The sequence below is a fragment of the Taeniopygia guttata genome, chromosome 33 (assembly GCF_048771995.1).
Source record: "Taeniopygia guttata chromosome 33, bTaeGut7.mat, whole genome shotgun sequence".
NCBI lineage: Eukaryota > Metazoa > Chordata > Aves > Passeriformes > Estrildidae > Taeniopygia > Taeniopygia guttata.
This window is the reverse complement of record NC_133058.1, coordinates 1,645,912-1,667,914: the sequence shown is the minus strand read 5'-3', so window position 1 is coordinate 1,667,914 and position 22,003 is coordinate 1,645,912. Positions and strand designations below refer to the sequence as shown.

Below are 22,003 nucleotides of genomic sequence, written 5' to 3'. Positions count from 1 at the left end.
AATTTGGGGATTTTGGGGTAAAATTTTTTTTTTTTTTTGGAGTGGAATTTTGGAGATTTTTGGGGTGAAATTTGGGGGATTTTTTTGTGTCTTTTTTTAATTTTTGGTGTGGAATTTTGGGGATTTTGGGGGAGATTTTGGGAATTTTGAGCTTGTGGACATCGGGATTTTGGGGGTGGATTTTTTGGGGTGGAATTTTGGGATTTTGGGGTGGAATTTTGGGATTTTTGGGGTGGAATTTTGAGCTCCTGGACACGGAGATTTTGGGGTGAATTATTTTTATTTTTGGTTTTCTGGACACCGACATTTTTTGGGTGGATTTTCCCCAATTTTGGGGCCGTGACTGAGATTTTGGGGGTGAAATTTGGGGATTTTTGGGCTGGAATTTTGGGGATTTTGGGCTGGAATTTTGGGGATTTTGGGCTGGATTTTTGGGATTTTTGGAGTGAATTTTGGGGACATTTTGGAGTGGATTTTTGGGGTGAAATTTCGGGATTTTGGGTTTGATCTTTTTTATAATTTTTTGTCACCCTGAACAGCAGATTTGGGGTGAAAAACATTTTTAATTTCCAGGCTGGAACTCAGATTTTGGAGATTTTCAGGCTCGGGGCCCCTGGAGGGTTTTGGGGTGAATTTGGCCATTTTTTGGGTGAATTTGGCCAATTTTGGGGTGAATTTGGCCAATTTTGGGGTGAATTTGGCCGATTTTGGGGTGAATTTGGCCGATTTTGGGGTGAATTTGGCCATTTTTGGGGTGAATTTGGCTGATTTTGGGATGAATTTGGCCATTTTTGGGGTTGATTTGCTGGTTTTGGGGCGAATTTGGCCATTTTTGGGGTGAATTCAGCCGATTTTGGATTGAACTCAGCTGGTTTTGGGGAGAACTCGGACGATTTTGGGGTGAATTCGGCCCGATTTTGGGGTGAATTTGGCAGTTTTTGAGTTGAACTCTGCTGATTTTGGGTCGAATTCAGCTGTTTTTGGGGCAAATTCGGCCATTTTTGGGGCAAACTTGGCTGATTTTGGGTGATTTTGGCCATTTTTGGGGTGAATTTGGCTGGTTTTGGGTGAACTCAGCCATTTTTGGGGCAAACTTGGCCAATTTTGGGTCGAATTCAGCCAATTTTGGGCGAACTTGGCTGATTTGGGGTCAAATTCAGCCATTTCTGGGCTGAATGTGGCCATTTCTGGGGTGAATTCGGCCGATTTTGGGGTGAATCTGGCCATTTTTAGGTTGAACTCGGCCAATTTTGGGTCAAATTCAGCCGATTTTGAGCGAACTTGGCCGATTTTGGGTAAAATTCCGCCATTTTTGGGGTGAATTTGGCTGATTTTGGGTCGAATTCCGCCATTTTTGGGGTGAATGTGGCCATTTCTGGGGTGAATTCAGACAATTTTGGGTCGAACTCGGCCGATTCTGTGTCGAATTCAGCCGATTTCGGTTGAACTTGGCCGATTTTGGGGTGAACTCGGCTGATTTTGGGGTGAATTCGGCCGATTTTGGGTCAAACTCGGCCGATTCTGTGTCGAATTCAGCCGTTTTTGGGTGAACTCAGCCGTTTTTAGGTTGAACTCGGCCAATTTTGGGTGGAAATCAGCCGCTTTTGGGTGAACTTGGCTGATTTTGGGTCAAATTCAGCCATTTCTGGGGTGAATTTGGCTGATTTTGGGTCAAACTCGGCTGATTCTGTGTTGAATTCAGCGGAACTCGGTTGAGCTTGGCCAATTTTGGGGTGAACCCGGGGGATTTTGGGGTGAATCCAGCCGATTTTGGGTCAAATTCAGCTGATTTTGGGGTGAACCCGGTTGATTTTGGGGTGAATCTGGCCAATTTCGGTTGAACCTGGCTGATTTTGGGGTGAACCCGGCTGATTTTGGGTCAAATTCAGCCATTTCTGGGCTGAGTGTGGCCATTTCTGGGGTGAATTCAGCCGATTTTGGGTCGAATTTGGCCGATTCTGTGTCGAATTCAGCCGATTTTGGGGTGAACCCGGTGGATTTGAGGTGAACCCAGTGGATTTTGAGGTGAATCTGGCTGATTTCGGTTGAACCCGGTGGATTTGGGGTGAACCTGGTGGATTTGGGGTGAACCCGGCCAATTTTGGGTCAAACTTGGCCGACTCTGTGTCGAATTCAGCCGATTTCGGTTGAACCCGGCTGATTTTGGGGAGAATCTGGCCAATTTTGGGTGGAATTCAGCTGATTTTGGGGTGAACCTGGTGGATTTGGGGTCAACCCGGCTGATTTTGGTTGAACCCGGTGGATTTTGGGCTGAACCCGACTGATTTCAGTTGAACCCAGCCGATTTTGGGGTGAATCCGGCCGATTTTGGGTCGTACTCGGCCGACTCTGTGTCGAATTCAGCCAATTTTGGGGTGAATCTGGCCGATTTCGGTTGAACCCGGTGGATTTCGGTTGAACCCAGCCGATTTTGGGGTGAATTCGGCCGATTTGGGTCAGTTCTGGGCCATGGTGTCCTGCAGCCAGCGGCCGTAGCGGCAGAGGTTGACGTACACCCCCGGCTTTCGGGGGTCCCCGCAGACCCCCGGCCCCCAGGAGGTGATGCCCTGCAGGCGCCCGTTGCACACCAGCGGCCCCCCGGAATCGCCCTGGAAGGGAAATTCGGGGGGTCAGGGCGGGACCCCGAAATTCCGGAGAAAATCCGCGAAGATCCGGCGAGAATCGAGAGAAATCCGCCCCAAATTGTCCCAAAATCACCCCCAAAATCACCCCCAAAACGCCCCAAAATCTGCCCAAAATCACACCAAAATCGCCCCAAAATCCCCCCAAAAATTGCCACAAAATCACCCCAAAATCTCCCCAAAATTGCCCCAGAATCGCCCCCAAAATCCACCCGAAATCGCCCCAAAATCACCCCCCAAATCACCCCAAAATCCGCCCAAAATCGCCCCAAAATCGCCCCCCAAAATCCACCCGAAATCGCCACAAAATCACCCCCAAAATCACCCCCAAAATTGCCCCAAAATCACCCCAAAATCACCCCGAAATTCCCCCAAAATCGCCCCAGAATTGCCCCAAAATCGCCCCAAAATCATCCCCAAAATCACCCCAAAAATCGCCCCAAAATCACCCCAAAATCTCCCCAAAATATCCCCAAATTGCCCCCAAATCACCCCAAAATAGCCCCAAAATCACCCCAAAACCGCCCCAAAATTGCCCCAAAAACGCCCCAAAAATCCCCACAAAATCACCCCAAAATTGCCCCAAAATCACCCCGAAATAGCCCCAAAATTTCCACAAAATCACCCCCAAAATCGCCACAAAATCACCCCAAAAATCACCCCCAAAATCGCCACAAAAATCGCCCCAAATCGCCCGAAAATCACCCCCAAAATCGTCCCAAAATCGTCCCAAAATCGTCCCAAAATCGTCCCAAAATCACCCCCAAAATCACCCCCAAATCACACCAAAATCACCCCAAAATCGCCCCAAAATCACCCCCAAAATCGCCCCAAAATCACTCCAAAATCGCCCCAAAATCACCCCAAAATCGCCCCAAAATCTGCCCGAAATCGCCACAAAATCACCCCCAACATTGCCCCAAAATCACCCCAAAATTGCCCCAAAATCACTCCAAAATCATCCCAAAATCACCCCAAAATCACCCCAAAATCGCCCCCCAAAATCATCCCAAAATCCGCCCGAAATTGCCACAAAATCACCCAAAATCACCCCCAAAATCGCCCCAAAACTGCCCCAGAATCGCCCCAAAATCCCCCCAAAATCACCCCAAAGTCGCACCAAAATCATCCCAAATTGTCCCGAAATGGCCCCAAACCTGTCCCCACCTGTTTCTCACCTGTCCCACCTGTCCCACCTGTATCTCACCTGCATCTCACCTGTCCCACACCTGTATCTCACCTGTCCATGACTCACCTGGCAGGTGTCGGCCCGGCTGCGGGGCTCTCACCTGTCCATGTCTCACCTGTATTTCACCTGTATCTCACCTGTGGGACTCACCTGGCAGGTGTCGGCCCGGCTCCGGGGCTCTCACCTGTCCATGTCTCACCTGTCCATGTCTCACCTGTCCATGTCTCACCTGGCAGGTGTCGGCCCGGCTCCGGGGCTCTCACCTGTCCCACACCTGTCCCACACCTGTATCTCACCTGGCAGGTGTCAGCCTGGCTGTGGGGCTCTCACCTGTATCTCACCTGTCTCACCTGTCCATGTCTCACCTGGCAGGTGTCCGCCCGGCTCCGGGGCTCTCACCTGTATCTCACCTGTATCTCACCTGTATCTCACCTGTATCTCACCTGTCCATGACTCACCTGGCAGGTGTCCGCCCGGCTCCGGGGCTCTCACCTGTCCATGTCTCACCTGTCTCACCTGTCAGACTCACCTGGCAGGTGTCCGCCCGGCTCCGGGGCTCCCTGGCACAGACCCCTCACCTGTCCCACCTGTATCTCACCTGTGGGACTCACCTGGCAGGTATCCGCCCGGCTGTGGGGCTCTCACCTGTCCATGTCTCACCTGTCCATGTCTCACCTGTCAGACTCACCTGGCAGGTGTCGGCCCGGCTCCGGGGCTCTCACCTGTCCATGTCTCACCTGTATCTCACCTGTCTCACCTGTCTGACTCACCTGGCAGGTGTCCGCCCGGCTGTGGGGCTCCCCGGCGCAGACCATGTTGGGGGTGATGGAGTCGGGGTAGGTGCGCCGACAGGTGAGCTCAGGTACGATGCGCACCTGGCTGCAGCGCAGCTCCTGCGGGAACGTCACTGCGGGGACAGCGGGGTCACACCTGGCCAGGTGACCCCGGACAGGTAACCCACACCTGCCTGGGGTCACACCTGGGCAGGTGACACCACACCTGGGCAGGTGACCCCGGACAGGTAACCCACACCTGCCTGGGGTCACACCTGGGCAGGTGACAACACACCTGGGCAGGTGACAACACACCTGGGCAGGTGACAACACACCTGTCTGGGGTCACACCTGGGCAGGTGACAACGCACCTGGGCAGGTGACAACACACCTGTCTGGGGTCACACCTGGGGTCACACCGGGGGTCACACCTGGGGTCACCTGGGGTCACACCTGGGCAGGTAACCCCCCACCTGTCTGGGGTCACACCTGGGGTCACCTGGGGTCACACCTGGGGTCACCTGGGGTCATGCCTGGGGTCACACCTGGGGTCACACCTGGGGTCACCTGGGGACACACCTGAACCCACACCTGGGGTCACCTGGGGCCACACCTGGGTCACACCTGAGGCCACACCTGGGGTCACACCTGGGGTCACCTGGGGTTACACCTGGGGTCACACCTGGCCAGGTAACCCCCACCTGTCTGGGGTCACACCTGGGGTCACCTGGGGTCACACCTGGGGTCACCTGGGTCACACCTGGGGTCACCTGGGTCACACCTGGGTCACACCTGGGTCACACCTGGGGTCACCTGGGGTCACACCTGGGGTCACACCTGGGGTCACACCTGAGGTCACCTGGGGTCACACCTGAGGTCACCTGGGGTCACACCTGGGGTCACCTGGGGTCACACCTGGGGTCACACCTGGGGTCACCTGGGGTCACACCTGGGGTCACCTGGGGTCACACCTGGGGTCACCTGGGGTCACCTGGGGTCACACCTGGGGTCACACCTGGGGTCACCTGGGGTCACACCTGGGGTCACACCTGGGGTCACACCTGGGGTCACACCTGGGGTCACACCTGGGGTCACACCTGGGGTCACAACTGGGGTCACACCTGGGGTCACCTGGGGTCACACCTGGGGTCACACCTGGGGTCACACCTGGGGTCACACCTGGGGTCACACCTGGGTTCACCTGGGGTCACACCTGGGGTCACACCTGGGGTCACACCTGGGGTCACCTGGGGTCACACCTGGGGTCACACCTGGGGTCACACCTGGGGTCACCTGGGGTCACACCTGGGGTCACACCTGGGGTCACCTGGGGTCACACCCGGGGTCACACCTGGGGTCACCTGGGGTCACACCCGGGGTCACACCTGGGGTCACACCTGGGGTCACCTGGGGTCACCTGGGGTCACACCTGGGGTCACACCTGGGGTCACACCTGGGGTCACCTGGGGTCACACCTGGGGTCACCTGGGGTCACCTGGGGTCACACCTGGGGTCACCTGGGGTCACACCTGGGTCACACCTGGGGTCACACCTGGGGTCACACCTGAGGTCACACCTGGGGTCACCTGGGGGGTCACACCTGGGGTCACACCTGGGTCACACCTGGGGTCACACCTGGGGTCACACCTGAGGTCACACCTGGGGTCACCTGGGGGGTCACACCTGGGGACACCTGGGGTCACACCTGGGCAGGTAACGCCTGATCTCTCACCTGTGCCCAGGTAACCCCGAAATTCCACCTCACCTGTGCCCAGGTAACCCCCACAGGTAACCCCGAAATCCCACCTCACCTGTCCAGGTGTTTCCCCCTCACCTATCCCAGGTGTGTCTCACCTGTCCCAGGTGTGTTCCCCTCACCTGCCCAGGTGTATTTACCTGTCCCAGGTGTCTCACCTGTCCCAGGTGTGTCTCACCCATCCCAGGTGTGTCCCCTCACCCATCCCAGGTGTGTCTCACCTGCCCAGGTGTGTCTCACCTATCCCAGGTGTGTCTCACCCATCCCAGGTGTGTTCCCCTCACCTATCCCAGGTGTGTCTCACCTGTCCAGGTGTGTCTCACCTGCCCAGGTGTATTTACCTATCCCAGGTGTATTTACCTGTCCCAGGTGTATTTACCTGTCCCAGGTGTGTGTCTCACCTTGCGGGCTGGTGGTGGAGCCCCAGCCCGAGATCTGGCAGGTGGTCCCGGGCGTGGTGCAGGTGCGCTCACCTGTCCCAGGTGTGTCTAACCCATCCCAGGTGTGTCTCACCTGTCCCAGGTGTATTTACCTGCCCAGGTGTGTCTGTACCTATCCCAGGTGTGTCTCACCTGCCCAGGTGTGTCTCACCTGTCCCAGGTGTGTCTGTACCTGTCCCAGGTGTGTTCCCCTCACCTGTCCAGGTGTATTTACCTGTCCCAGGTGTCTCACCTTGCGGGCTGGTGGTGGAGCCCCAGCCCGAGATCTGGCAGGCGGTCCCGGGCGTGGCACAGGTGCGCTCACCTGTCCAGGTGTGTTCCCCTCACCTGCCCCAGGTGTGTCTCACCTGCCCCAGGTGTGTCTCACCTGCCCCAGGTGTGTCTCACCTGCCCAGGTGTGTTCCCCTCACCCGTCCCAGGTGTGTTCCCCTCACCTGTCCCAGGTGTGTCTCACCTGCCCAGGTGTGTCTCACCTGCCCAGGTGTATTTACCTGCCCAGGTGTATTTACCTGTCCCAGGTGTCTCACCTTGCGGGCTGGTGGTGGAGCCCCAGCCCGAGATCTGGCAGGTGGTCCCGGGCGTGGCGCAGGTGCGCTCACCTGTCCCAGGTGTGTCTAACCCATCCCAGGTGTGTCTCACCTGCCCAGGTGTATTTACCTGTCCCAGGTGTATTTACCTGTCCCAGGTGTCTCACCTTGCGGGCTGGTGGTGGAGCCCCAGCCCGAGATCTGGCAGGTGGTCCCGGGCGTGGCGCAGGTGCGCTCACCTGTCCCAGGTGTGTCTAACCCATCCCAGGTGTGTCTCACCTGCCCAGGTGTATTTACCTGTCCCAGGTGTATTTACCTGTCCCAGGTGTCTCACCTTGCGGGCTGGTGGTGGAGCCCCAGCCCGAGATCTGGCAGGTGGTCCCGGGCGTGGCGCAGGTGTGCGCGGGCGGCAGCGGCCTCACCTGCCGGCTCAGGTGTGCCGGCACCTGCAGCCGCAGCAGCATCAGGTCCCCGTCCTTGGAGCTCTCGTTGTAGCCCGGGAAGCGGAAGGGCCGCACCTGCCGCCGCTGCTCACCTGGCGCAGGTGAGGCCTCACCTGGCGGGGGCGTGGCCGAGGAGGGGTCGGTGCCCCCCCCACCTGGGGGCTCACCTGGGCGCACCTGGCGGTGGGAGGGGCGGCCCAGGCTGACGGTCAGGGGGCTGTGGGGGAGGGACAGGTCAGACAGGTGAGATTGGACATGTGGGACAGGTGAGACAGGTGAGATTGGACAGGTGAGATTGGACAGGTGAGATTGGACAGGTGGGACAGGTGAGATTGGACAGGTGAGATTGGACAGGTGGGACAGGTGAGACAGGTGAGGGATAGGTGAGACAGGTGGGACAGGTAAGGGACAGGTGGGACAGGTGAGATCGGACAGGTGAGATCAGACAGGTGAGACAGGTGGGACAGGTGAGACAGGTAAAGGACAGGTGAGACAGGTGAGTCAGGTGAGATCAGACAGGTGAGATCGGACAGGTGAGATCAGACAGGTGAGATCGGACAGGTGAGACAGATAAAGGACAGGTGAGACAGGTGAGTCAGGTGAGATCAGACAGGTGAGATCGGACAGGTGAGACAGATAGAGGACAGGTGGGACAGGTAAAGGACAGGTGGGACAGGTGAGATTGCACAGGTGAGACAGGTGAGATCAGACAGGTGAGACAGGTCAGATCAGACAGGTGAGATCAGACAGGTGGGACAGGTAAAGGACAGGTGGGAAAGGTAAGACTGGACAGGTGAGACAGGTGAGGTTGGGCAGGTGGGATTGGACAGGTGATCCAGGTGAGGGATGGGCACAGGTGAGGGATGGGCACAGGTGAGCCCCAGGTGTGCCCCTCCCCTGCCCAGGTGACCCCTCCCCATACCCAGGTGTGCCCAGGAGCCCCCAGGTAACCCCCCAGGTGTGCCCAGGTGTGCCCAGGAGCCCCCAGGTAACCCCCCAGGTGTGCCCAGGTGTGTCCCAAGCATGCCCAGATAAACCCCCAGCCATGCCCAGGTGCCCCTAGCTGTGCCCAGGTGCACCCAGGTGTGCCCCAGGTGTGCCCAGGTGCCCCCAGGTATCCCAAGTTATGCCCAGGTATATCCCAGATGCCCCCAGGTATGCCCAGGTGTGCCCAGGTATGCCCAAGTGCCCCCAGGTGTATCCCAGCCGTGCCCAGGTGTGCCCAGGTGCTCCCAGGTGACCCCAGCCATGCCCAGGTGCCCCACGTGTGCCGAGCATTTCCCAGGTGCCCCCAGGTGTGCCCAGGTGTATTCCAGGTAACCCCCCAGCCATGCCCAGGTGTGCCCAGGTGTGCCCAGGTGAGTTCCCCATGTCCAGATATGTCCCCACAGGTGTGCCCAGGTGTGCCCAGGTGTGTCCCAAGCATGCCCAGGTTATCCCCAGCCATCCCCCAGGTACCCTCAGGTGAGCCCAGGTGTGCCCAGGTGAGTTCCCCATGCCCAGCTGACCCCTCCCCATGCCCAGGTGTGCCCCACGTGTGCCCCAGGTGTGCCCAGGTATCCCCAGGTGTGCCCAGCTGTGCCCCAGGTGTCCCCAGGTGTGCCCAGGTGAGTTCCCCATGTCCAGATATGTCCCCACAGGTGTGCCCAGGTTTGCCCAGGTAACCCCCCAGCCTTGCCCAGCCATGCCCAGGTGCCCTCAGGTGTATCCCAGCCCTGCCCAGGTATCCCCAGGTGTATCCCCAGGTATCCCCAGGTGCCCCCAGGTGCCCACCCAGCCATGCCCAGCTGTGCCCAGGAGTGCCCAGGTGCCCCCAGGTATATCCCAGATGCCCCCAGGTGTGCTCAGGTGTGCCCAGGTGTGCCCCAGCCATGCTCAGCTGCGCCCAGGTGTGCCCAGGTGAGTTCCCCATGCCCAGGTACCCCCCAGGTGTGCCCAGGAGTGCCTGGTACCCCATGCCCAGGTATCCCCAGGTGTGCCCAGGTGCCCCTATCCATGCCCAGGTGTATCCCCGCCATGCCCAGGTGTGCCCCAGGTGTTCCCAGCCATGCCCAGGTGTGCCCCAGGTGCCCCCAGGTGTGCCCAGGTGTGCCCCAGCCATGCCCAGGTACCCCCAGGTGACCCCAGGTGTGCCCAGGTATATCCCAGGTGCCCCCATCTGTGCCCAGGTGTGCCCAGGTGCCCCCCCAGCCATACCCAGGTGTGCCCAGGTAACCCCCAGGTGCCCCCAGGTGTGCCCAGGTGTGTCCCAAGCATGCCGAGGTAACCCCCCAGCCATGCCCAGCCATGCCCAGGTGTGCCCAGGTGAGTTCCCCATCTCCAGATATGTCCCCCCAGGTGTGCCCATGTGCCCGCAGGTGTGCCCAGGTGTGCCTGGGTGAGTTCCCCGTGCCCAGTTGTGTTCCCCCAGGTGTGCCCAGGTGTATCCCAGGTATATCCCAGCTGCCCCCATCCGTGCCCAGGTGTGCCCAGCCATGCCCAGCCATGCCCAGGTGTATCCCAGGTGCCCCCATCCGTGCCCAGGTATCCCCAGGTGTGCCCTGTTATATCCCAGGTGCCCCCAGCCATGCCCAGGTGTGCCCAGGTGCCCGCAGGCACCCCGCAGCCATGCCCAGGTGTGCCCAGGTACCCCCAGGTGCCCACCCAGCCATGCCCAGGTATATCCAAGGTGCCCCCATCTGTGCCCAGCCATGCCCAGGTGTCCCCAGGTGTGCCCAGATGCCCCCAGATGACCACAGCCCTGCCCAGGTGAGCCCAGGTGTGCCCAGGTGTCCCCCAGGTGTGCCCAGGTAATCCCAGGTGCCCCCATCCGTGCCAAGGTGCCCCCAGGTGTATCCCAGCCATGCCCAGGTATCCCCAGGTGCCCCCAGGTGTGCCCAGGTGCCCACAGGTGCCCCCAGCTGTGCCCAGGTGTGCCCCAGGTGCCCCCAGGTGCCCCCATCCATGCCCAGGTGTGCCCAGGTGCCCCCAGGTGTATCCCAGGTGCCCCCATCCGTGCCCAGGTGCCCCCAGGTGCCCGCCCAGCCATGCCCAGGTATATCCCAGATGCCTCCAGGTGTGCCCAGCCATGCCCAGGTGTGCCCAGGTGAGTTCCCCATGTCCAGGTACCACCCAGCTGTGCCCAGGTGTGCCCAGGTGTTCCCAGGTACCCCAAGATGCCCACCCAGCCATGCCCAGGTGTGCCCAGGTGTGCCCGGTACCCCATGCCCAGGTGCCCCAGGTGTGCCCAGGTGAGCCCAGGTGCCCCCAGGTGTGCCCAGGTATATCGAAGGTGTCCCCAGCCATGCCCAGGTGCCTTCCCAGGTGCCCCCAGCCATGCCCAGGTGCCCCAGGTGTGCCCAGGTATATCCCAGGTGCCCCCATCCATGCCCAGGTAACCCCCCAGGTGCCCCCAGGTACCCCCAGGTGTGCCCAGGTGCCCCCAGGTGTATCCCAGCCATGCCCAGGTGAGTTCCCCATGCCCAGGTGTGCCCCGGTGCCCGTTACCTGTCCGTACCCAGGGGCGTGGCAGTGCGCCGCCGTCAGGACCCACCTGGGCGCCACCAGCGTGCCCCCGCAGACAAACCTGCCACCCCGGAACAGCGCCACCTGCCAGGGCGGGGCACAGGTGTGCCCGTCCAGCACCCACCTGGGCACCCGCACACCTGAGAGGGGCACAGACATACACAGGTGTGCCAGGGCGGGGCACAGGTGTGCCAGGGCGGGGCACAGGTGTGCCAGGGCGGGGCACAGGTGTGCCCGTCCAGCACCCACCTGGGCACCCGCACACCTGAGAGGGGCACAGAGACACAGGTGTGCCAGGGCGGGGCACAGCTGTGCCCGTCCAGCCCCACCTGGGCACCCGCGCACCTGAGAGAGATACACAGGTGTGCCAGGGCGGGGCACAGGTGTGCCCGTCCAGCCCCACCTGGGCACCCGCGCACCTGAGAGAGATACACAGGTGTGCCAGGGCGGGGCACAGGTGTGCCCGTCCAGCCCCACCTGGGCACCCGCACACCTGAGAGAGACACACACAGGTGTGCCAGGGCGGGGCACAGGTGTGCCCGTCCAGCCCCACCTGGGCACCCGCACACCTGAGAGGGGCACAGACACACACAGGTGTGCCAGGGCGGGGCACAGACACACACACACACACAGGTGTGCCAGGGCGGGGCACAGGTGTGCCCGTCCAGCACCCACCTGGGCACCCGCACACCTGAGAGAGACACACACACACACAGGTGTGCCAGGGCGGGGCACAGGTGTGCCCGTCCAGCACCCACCTGGGCACCCGCACACCTGAGAGACACACAGGTGTGCCAGGGCGGGGCACAGGTGTGCCCCTCCAGCACCCACCTGGGCACCCGCACACCTGAGAGACACACACAGGTGTGCCAGGGCGGGGCACAGGTGTGCCCCTCCAGCACCCACCTGGGCACCCGCACACCTGAGAGGGGCACAGACACACAGGTGTGCCAGGGAGGGGCACAGGTGTGCCCGTCCAGCACCCACCTGGGCACCCGCACACCTGAGAGGGGCACAGACACACACAGGTGTGCCAGGGCGGGGCACAGACACACACACAGGTGTGCCAGGGCAGGGCACAGGTGTGCCCGTCCAGCACCCACCTGGGCACCTGCACACCTGAGAGGGGCACACAGGTGAAGTTTGGGGGAATTTTGGGTGAATTTTGGGGGATTTTGGCTTAATTTTAGGTGAATTTTGGGACAATTTTGGCTGATTTTGGGGTGAATTTTTGGTGAACTTTTGGTGAATTTTGGCTGAATTTTGGGTGAATTTTGGCTGAAGTTTGGGAAAATTTTGGGGGAATTTTGGGGGAATTTTGGCAAATTTTGGGGCAAATTTTGGATGAATTTTTGGTGAATTTTGGGGGGTTTTAGGGGAATTTTGGTTGAATTCAGGGTGAATTTTGGGTGAATTTTGGCTGAATTTTAGGTGAATTTTGGGACAATTTTGGCTGATTTTGAGGTGAATTTTGGGTGAATTTTGGGTGAAATTTGGGTGAATTTGGATGAATTTTGGGTGAGTTTTGGCTGAATTTTGGGAGAATTTTGGCTGAATTTGGGGTGATTTTTGCATGAATTTGGGGTAATTTTGGGGTAATTTTGGGTGAATTTTGGGTGAATTTTGGGTGAAGTTTGGGAAAATTTTGGGGGAATTTTGCGGAATTTTGGCAAATTTTGGGTGAATTTTGGAAAGATTTTGGGTGAATTTTGGGTGAATTTTGGGTGAATTTTGGGTGATTTTTGCGTGAATTTTGGGGGAATTTGTGGGAATTTTGGGTGAAATTTGGCTGAAGTTTGGGTCAATTTTGGGTAAATTTTGGGTGATTTTTGGGTGAATTTTGGTCGATTTTTGGTTGCTTTTTGGGTGGATTTTGGGTGAAATTTGGGTGAATTTTGGTTGATTTTTGGGTGAATTTGGGTGAATTTTTGGTGAATTTTGGGTGAATTTGGGTGAATTTTTGGGGTGAAATTGGAAAGAATTTCAGGTGAATTTTGGGTGAGTTTTGGGTGAATATTGGACAAGTTTGGGATGAATTTTGGGGGAATTTTGCACCCGCACACCTGAGAGAGACACACACACACACAGGTGTGCCAGGGCACACACACACACACACACACACACACACACACACACACAGGTGTGCCAGGGCACACACACACACACACACACACACACACACACACACACACACACACACACACACAGGTGTGCCAGGGCACACACACACACACACACACACACAGGTGTGCCAGGGCACACACACACACACACACACACACACACACACACACAGGTGTGCCAGGGCACACACACACACACACACACACACACACACACACACACACACACAGGTGTGCCAGGGCACACACACACACACACACACACACACACACACACACACACAGGTGTGCCAGGGCACACACACACACACACACACACACACACACACACACACACACACACACAGGTGTGCCAGGGCACACACACACACACACACACACACACACACACACACACACACACAGGTGTGCCAGGGCACACACACACACACACACACACACACACACACACAGGTGTGCCAGGGCACACACACACACACACACACACACACACACACACACACACACACACACACACACACACACAGGTGTGCCAGGGCACACACACACACACACACACACACACACACACACACACACACACACACACACACACACACACACACACACACACACACACACAGGTGTGCCAGGGCACACACACACACACACACACACACACACCCACACACACACACAGGTGTGCCAGGGCACACACACACACACACACACACACACACACACACACACACACACACACACAGGTGTGCCAGGGCACACACACACACACACACACACACACACACACACACACACACACACACACACACAGGTGTGCCAGGGCACACACACACACACACACACACACACACACACACACACACACACACAGGTGTGCCAGGGCACACACACACACACACACACACACACACAGGTGTGCCAGGGCACACACACACACACACACACACACACACACACACACACACAGGTGTGCCAGGGCACACACACACACACACACACAGACACACACACACACACACACACACACACACACACACACACACACACACACACACACACACACACACACAGGTGTGCCAGGGCACACACACACACACACACACACACACACACACACACACACACACACACACACACAGGTGTGCCAGGGCACACACACACACACACACACACACACACACACACACACACACACACACACACACACACACACACACAGGTGTGCCAGGGCACACACACACACACACACACACACACACACACACACACACACACACAGGTGTGCCAGGGCACACACACACACACACACACAGACACACACACACACACACACACACACACACACACACACACACACACACAGGTGTGCCAGGGCACACACACACACACACACACACACACACACACACAGACACACACACACACACACACACACACACACACACACACACACACACACAGGTGTGCCAGGGCACACACACACACACACACACACACACACACACACACACACACACACACAGAGGTGTGCCCGTCCAGCCCCACCTGGGCACCCGCACACCTGAGAGAGACAGACAGGTGAATTTTGGGGGATTTTGGGTGAATTTGAGTGAATTTTGTTGGGAATTTTGGGGAATTTTGGGGTGAATTTTGGGGGATTTTGGGGTGAATTTTTGATGAGTTTTGGCGGAATTTTGGGGGAATTTTTGGATGAATTTTGGGTGAATTTTTTGTTAACTTTGGATGAATATTTGATGAGTTTTGGGTGAATTTTGGGTGATTTTTTGGTGAATTTTGGGTGAATTTTGGGTGAATTTTGGGTGAATTTTGATTGATTTTGGGGTGGATTTTGGGGGAATTTGGGGGAATTTTGGGGGAATTTTGGGGTCTCTCAGTTGAATTTTGTGTGAATTTTGGGTGATTTTTGGGTGAAATTTGGGTGATTTTTGGGTGAATTTGGGGGAATTTTGTGTGAATTTTGGGTGATTTTTGGGTGAATTTGGGGGATTTTTGGGGGGATTTCGGGTGAATTTCGGGTGATTTTTGGGGGATTTTTGGGGTATGTTTGTGGTATTTTTGTGGTATTTTTGGGGGATTTTTGGGTGAATTTTGGGTGATTTTGGGGGAATTTTTGGGGGAATTTTGGGTGATTTTTGGGTGATTTTTGGGTGATTTTTGGGGCATTTTGGGTGGATTTTTGGGGATTTCGGGGCTCACCTGAGGCCGCCGGCAGCAGCAGCAGCAGCAGCAGCAGCAGCCGCATCCCTGGGAAGGGAAATTTGGGGTGAAAAATGGGGATTTGGGGAAAAATTTGGGGATTTTGGGAAAATTGGGAATTTTGGGGGGAAATTTGAGGGAAAAAATGGGAATTTTGGGAAAATTTCGGGAGGAAAAGGGGAATTCGGGGGGAAAAATGGGAATTTTGTGGGGGGGAAATAGGAGGAAAAAAGGAAATTTTTGGGAAATTTGGGTGGAAAAATGGGGTTTTTGGGAAAATTGGGAATTTCGGGAAAATTGGGGGGAAATGGGGATTTTGGGAAAATTGGGAGTTTTGGTGTGAAAAATGGGAGGAAAAATGAGAATTTCAGGAAAATTTGGGGTGAAAATGGGAAATTCAGGGGGAAAAATGGGGATTTTGGGAAAATTGGGAATTTGGAGAAAATTGGGATTTTGGGGAGAAAATTGGAGGAAAAAAGAAATTTTGGGGAAACTTTGGGGAAATTTGAGGGGAAAATTGGGAATTTTGGGGGGAATTCGAGCAAAAATGGGAATTTTAGGGAAATTTGGAGGAAAAATTTGGGGGAAAGGGGAAATTTGGGGGAAAAATCAGAGGAAAAAAATGGAAATTGAGAGAAAATTTGGGAGGGAAATGAGAATTATGGGGTGAAAATGGGGATTTTGGGAAAATTGGGATTTTGGGCAGAAAAAAGGGAATTTTGGGGGGAAATTTGGGAATTCTGGGGGGGAAATTGGGATAAAAGCAGAAAATGGAGGGAAAATTGAGGGGGGAAAGGGAAACCGGGAAAAAGAAGGAAAAATGGGAAAAAATCGGGAAAAAAAAATGGGAAAAAAGGGAAAATGTCGGGAAAAGGGGGAGGGGAAAAGCAGGGGTGGGGAAATTCCCGATGGAAACCCCGAAATTCCCAAAATTCCCAATGAAAACCCCCAAAATTCCACCCGGAAATCCCAAAATTCCCAATAGGAACCCAGAAATTCCCAAAATTCCACCCAGAACCCCAAAATTCCCAAAATTCCCAATGAAAACCCCAAAATTCCCCAAGGGAACCCCAAAATTCCTCTCAAAATCCCCAAAATTCAAAAAATTCCACCCAAAACCCCCAAAATTCCTGATGAGAATCCCAAAATTCCCAAAATTCCTCCCAGAAACCCCAAAATCTCTTGGAAAAACCCCAAAATTTCATTGGAAAACCCCAAAAATTCACTGGAAAATCCCAAAAATTTGCTGGGAAACCCAAAATTCCTTGGGAGAACCCCAAAATTTCACCCGGAAACCCCAAAATTCCCCCAGAAAAACCCCAAAAATTCCCCGGAAAATCCCAAAATCTCGCCAGAAAATCCCCAAATTTCTTCCGGGAAGCCCCAAAATTCCCGCGGGATCTCCCGGAATTCCCACGAAAAAACCAAAATTCTCCCGGAAAACCCCAAAATTCCCTTGGAAATCCCAAAAATTCCCTGAAAAATCCCAAAAATCCCTTGGAAAACCCCCAAAAATTCTCTGGAAAATCCCAAAATTCGCCGGAAAATCCCAAAATTCTCCCGGAAAACCCCAAAATTCGCCAGAAAATCCCAAAATTTCGTTGGAAAAAACCCAAAAATTCCCCAGAAAATCCCAAAATTCTCCCGGAAAACCCAAAATTCTCCCGGAAAACCCCAAAATTTCGTTGGAAAACCCAAAAAAATCCCTGGAAAACCCCAAAAATTCCCGCGGGATCTCCCGGAATTCCCGGGAAAAATCCCAAAAATCTCTTGGAAAAACCCCAAAATTCCCGCGGAAAATCCCAAAATTTCACCCGGAAACCCCAAAAATTCCCCAGAAAATCCCAAAATTCCCACGGAAAATCCCAAAATTCTCCCGGAAAACCCCAAAATTCACTGAAAAAACCCCAAAATTCTCCCGGAAAACCCAAAAAATCCCTGGAAAACCCCAAAATTCTCCCGGAAACCCCCAAAATTTCGCTGGAAAACCCCAAAATTCTCCATGGAAAATCCAAAAAATCCCAAAATCTCGCCGGAAAATCCCCAAATTTCTTCCGGGAAGCCCCAAAATTCCCGCGGGATCTCCCGGAATTCCCGGGAAAAAACCCAAAATTCTCTGGAAAACCCCAAAATTCCCAGGAAAATCCCAAAAATCACTGGAAAACCCCAAAATTTTCCCGGAAAACCCCAAAATCCTTGGAAAAAAACCCGAAAATTCACTGGAAAATCCAAAAAATCACCGGAAAACCCCAAAATTTTCCCGGAAAAATCCCAAAAATTCGTTGGAAAATCCCAAAATTCTCCCGGAAAAACCCAAAATTCACCGGAAAAAAACCCAAAATTTCGCTGGAAAAACCCAAAATTCGCCCGAAAATCCCAAAATTTCACCCGGGAACCCCAAAAATTCTCCATGGAAAATCCAAAAAATCCCAAAATCTCGCCGGAAAATCCCCAAATTTCTTCCGGGAAGCCCCAAAATTCCCGCGGGATCTCCCGGAATTCCCGGGAAAAATCCCAAAATTCCTTGGAAAAACCCCAAAAATCCCCTCGGCCCCCCCGGAATTGGCGGAATTCCCGAAATTCCCGAAATTCCCGAATTCCCGATTCCCAATTCCCACCTGAGCGCCGCGAGTCCCGCGGGGGAGGAGGAGGAGGAGGAGGGTGGGGGAGGGGAGGGTGGGGGAGGGGAGGGGAGGAAGCGCCGCCGGAATCCCAAAATTCCTTCCGGGAGCGCGCGGGAAATGCGGCACAGCCCCGAAATCCCAAAGTGGGGAGAAATCCCCAAAAATCCCCCCAAAAAATGGGGGAGAAATAAAAAAAAACACAAAAAATGGGGGAGAAATCCCGAAAAAAGACAAAAAATTGGGGAAGAAATCCCCAAAAAAATCACAAAAAATGCGGGAGAATTCCTAAAAAATCACAAAAAATGGGGGAGAAATCCCGAAAAAATCACAAAAATTGGGGAAGAAATCCCCAAAAAAATCACAAAAAATGAGGGAGAAATCCTAAAAAATGGTGGAGAAATCCCGAAAAAATCACAAAAAATGGGGGAGAAATCCCGAAAAATCCCAAAATTCGGGGAGAAATCCCGAAAAAATCCCAGAAAATGGGGAGAAATCCCGAAAAATCACAAAAAATGGGGGAGAAATCGCGAAAAAAGATAAAAAATGGGGGGGAAAGCCCAAAAAAATGGGGGAGAAATCTTAAAAAATGGGGAAGAAATCCCAAAAAAAAAAATCCCCAAAATTGGGGGAGAAATCCCGAAAAAATCACAAAATTGGAGAGAAATCCCGAAAAAAATTTTAAAAAATTGGGGGAAAATCCCAAAAAATGGGTGAGAAATCCCCCAAAAAAGACAAAAAATGGGGGGAAAATCACAAAAAATGGGGGAGAAATCCCAAAAAAATCCCAAAATTGAGGGAGAAATCCCAAAAAAACCCACAAGAAATAGGGGGAAAATCTTTAAAAATGGGGAAGAAATCCCAAAAAAAACCACCACAAAAAATGGGGGAGAAATACTAAAAAAACCACAAATAAATTGGGGAGAAATCCTAAAAAATAAAAAAAAATCAAAAAATGGAGGAGAAATCCCGAAAAAATCACAAAAAATGGGGGGAAAATCCCAAAAAATGGGGAAGAAATCCCAAAAACTCCCAAAAAAATTGGGGAGAAATCCCGAAAAATCCCCAAATTGGGGGAGAAATCCCAAAAAAAAAACCCACAAAAAATGGGGGACAAATCCTAAAAAATGGGGATGAAATGCCAAAAAAATCACAAAAAATGGGGGGAAATTCTAAAAAAGACCAAAAAATGGGGCAAATCCCCCAAAAATCCAGAAAATGGCGAAAAAATCCCAAAAAATGACAAAAAATGGGGGGAAAAATGCCAAAAATTCCCAGGAAAAATGGGAAGAAATTCCCAAAAAGGGGAAAAATAAAAAATACAAAAATCAGGGAGAAATTCCCCAAAATTCCCTCAAAAATTGGGGGGAAATACAAAAAAAAATCCCAAAATTTGGGAGAATTCCCCCAAAAAATGGGGGAAAATCCCAAAATTGGAAGAAAAATCAACAAAATTTGGAAAATTCCAAAAATTTGGGACAAAATCCCAAAAAATTGAGGAAAATTGCAAAAATCGTGGGAGAATTCCCAAAATTTGGGGTTAAATCCCAAAAATTGGGAGAAATTCCCAAAAAATTGGAATAAATCCCAAAAAATTGATGCGAAATTCCCAAAAATTGGGATAATTTTTTAAAAAATTGGGATAAATTCCCAAAATTTGGGGGATTTTTTTTTAAATTCGGAGAAATCCCCAAAACTTTGGGGGAAATGCCAAAAAAATGGAGGAGAAATTCCAAAAATTTGGGAGAAATTTCCCAAAATTTGGAGAATTGCCCAAAAAAATTGGGATTAATTCCACGAATTTGGGCCCAAATCCCCAAAAAATGGGAGAAATCCCTGAAAATTTGGGATGAATTCCCAAAAATTTGGGATCAGTTTCCTAAAATATGGAAGAAATTCCCAAAATTTGGGATCAATTCCATAAAATTTGGGAGAAATTCCCAAAATTGGGAGAAATTCCCAAAAATTTAAGATTAATTTTTTTTTAAAATTTGGGCGAAATTCCAAAAATTTGGGAGAAATTCCACAAAAATTCAGAGAAAATCCCAAAATTTGGGAGAAATTCCTAAAATTGGGAGAATTTCCCAAAAACTGGGAAAAAATCCCAAAATTTGGGAGAAATTCCCAAAAATTTAGGATTAATTTTTTTTTTATTTGGGAGAAATTCCCAAAAAAATTGGGAGAAATTCCCCAAAAATTGAGAGAAAAATCACAAAATTTGGGATCAATTCACAAAATTGGGAGAAATTCCCAAAATTTGAGAGAAATACCCAAAAACTGGGGAAATCCCGCAAAATTGGGAGAAAATCCCCAAAATTGAGAGAAAATCCCAAAATTTGGGAGAAATTCCCAATATTTGGGATCAATTCCATCAAATTTGGGAGAAATTCCCAAAATTGGGAGAAATTCCCCCCAAATTGGGAGAATTTCCCAAAATTTGGGAGAAAACCCAAAAATTGGGAGTGAAATTCCCAATATTTGGGAGCAAATCCCAAAACTGGGAAAAATTCCCCAAAATTTGGGAGAAATTCCTCAAAATTTGGGATTAATTTTTTTTTTAATTTGGGAGAATTTTCCAAAATTTGGGAGAAATTCCCAAAAAAATTGGGAGAAATTCCCCAAAAATTGAGAGAAAATCCCAAAATTTGGAGAAATTCCCAAAAATTGGGAGAAATTCCCCAAATTTGTTGGGAAATCCAGTTCACACCAGTTCATCCCAGTTCATCCCAGTTCAATCCCAGTTCAAACCAGTCCAATCCCAGTTCAATCCCTGTAAGGACCAGTTCCCTCCCAGTACAAACCAGTTCCCTCCCAGTAAGGACCAGTTCAAACCAGTTCAATCCCAGTCTGATCCCAGTTTGGTTCATCCCAGTTCCATCCCAGTAAGGACCAGTTCAATCCCAGTTCAAACCAGTTCAATCCCAGTCTGATCCCAGTTTGGGTCATCCCAGTTCGTCCCAGTTCAATCCCAGTTCAATCCCAGTTCAAACCAGTCCCTCCCAGTTTGTCCCAGTTTGTCCCAGTTCCATCCCAGTAAGGACCAGTTCAAACCAGTTCAATCCCAGTCCATCCCAGTTCCATCCCAGTTCCATCCCAGTCCATCCCAGTTTGTCCCAGTTCATCCCAGTTCAATCCCAGTAAGGACCAGTCCATCCCAGTCCATCCCAGTTCAATCCCAGTCCCTCCCAGTCCCTCCCAGTACAAACCAGTTCCTCTCGGGGCTGTCCCAGTTTGGCTCCGCTCCCAAACTGGGAGGAACTGGGAGGGGCGGTGCTGAGTCAGCAATTCCAGCCCTGGGAACTCCCAGTTCAAACCAGTTCAGACCAGTTCAAACCAGTTCAAACCAGTTCAGACCAGTGACCCCCAGTGCTCCCAGTCCCTCCCAGTTCAAACCAGTCCCTCCCAGTTCATCCCAGTTCAAACCAGTCCCACCCAGTTTGTCCCAGTAACCCCCAGTTCCCTCCCAGTTCATCCCAGTTTGTCCCAGTTCATCCCAGTCCCTCCCAGTAACCCCCAGTTCACCTTCCCAGTGCTCCCAGTCCCTCCCAGTATAAACCAGTACAAACCAGTAAGCCAAATCCCCCTCCCAGTCCCTCCCAGTATAAACCAGTATAAACCAGTAACCCCCACTTCCCTCCCAGTTCAAACCAGTCCCTCCCAGTAATCCCCAGTTCATCCTCCCAGTTCATCCCAGTTCAAACCAGTAACTCCCAGTTCCCTCCCAGTTCAAACCAGTAACCCCGCCAGTGCTCCCAGTTCAAACCAGTA

The 22,003-nt window shown here is 53.0% G+C and overlaps 1 protein-coding gene across 1 annotated transcript; it reads right to left on the bottom strand.

Moving 5' to 3' along the window:
• Positions 1-261: 261 nt before the first annotated feature.
• Positions 262-18,250, bottom strand: LOC115492965 (kallikrein-7-like). Its single transcript, XM_072920798.1, has 6 exons — positions 18,233-18,250; positions 15,615-15,662; positions 11,267-11,414; positions 7,662-7,987; positions 4,602-4,738; positions 262-2,609 (listed from the first exon to the last, which is right to left on the bottom strand). Exons 2-6 carry the CDS (start codon positions 15,658-15,660, stop codon positions 2,457-2,459), a joined length of 810 nt encoding a protein of 269 aa, XP_072776899.1. The 5' UTR covers positions 15,661-15,662; positions 18,233-18,250; the 3' UTR covers positions 262-2,456.
• Between the last annotated feature and the right edge of the window lie 3,753 nt (positions 18,251-22,003).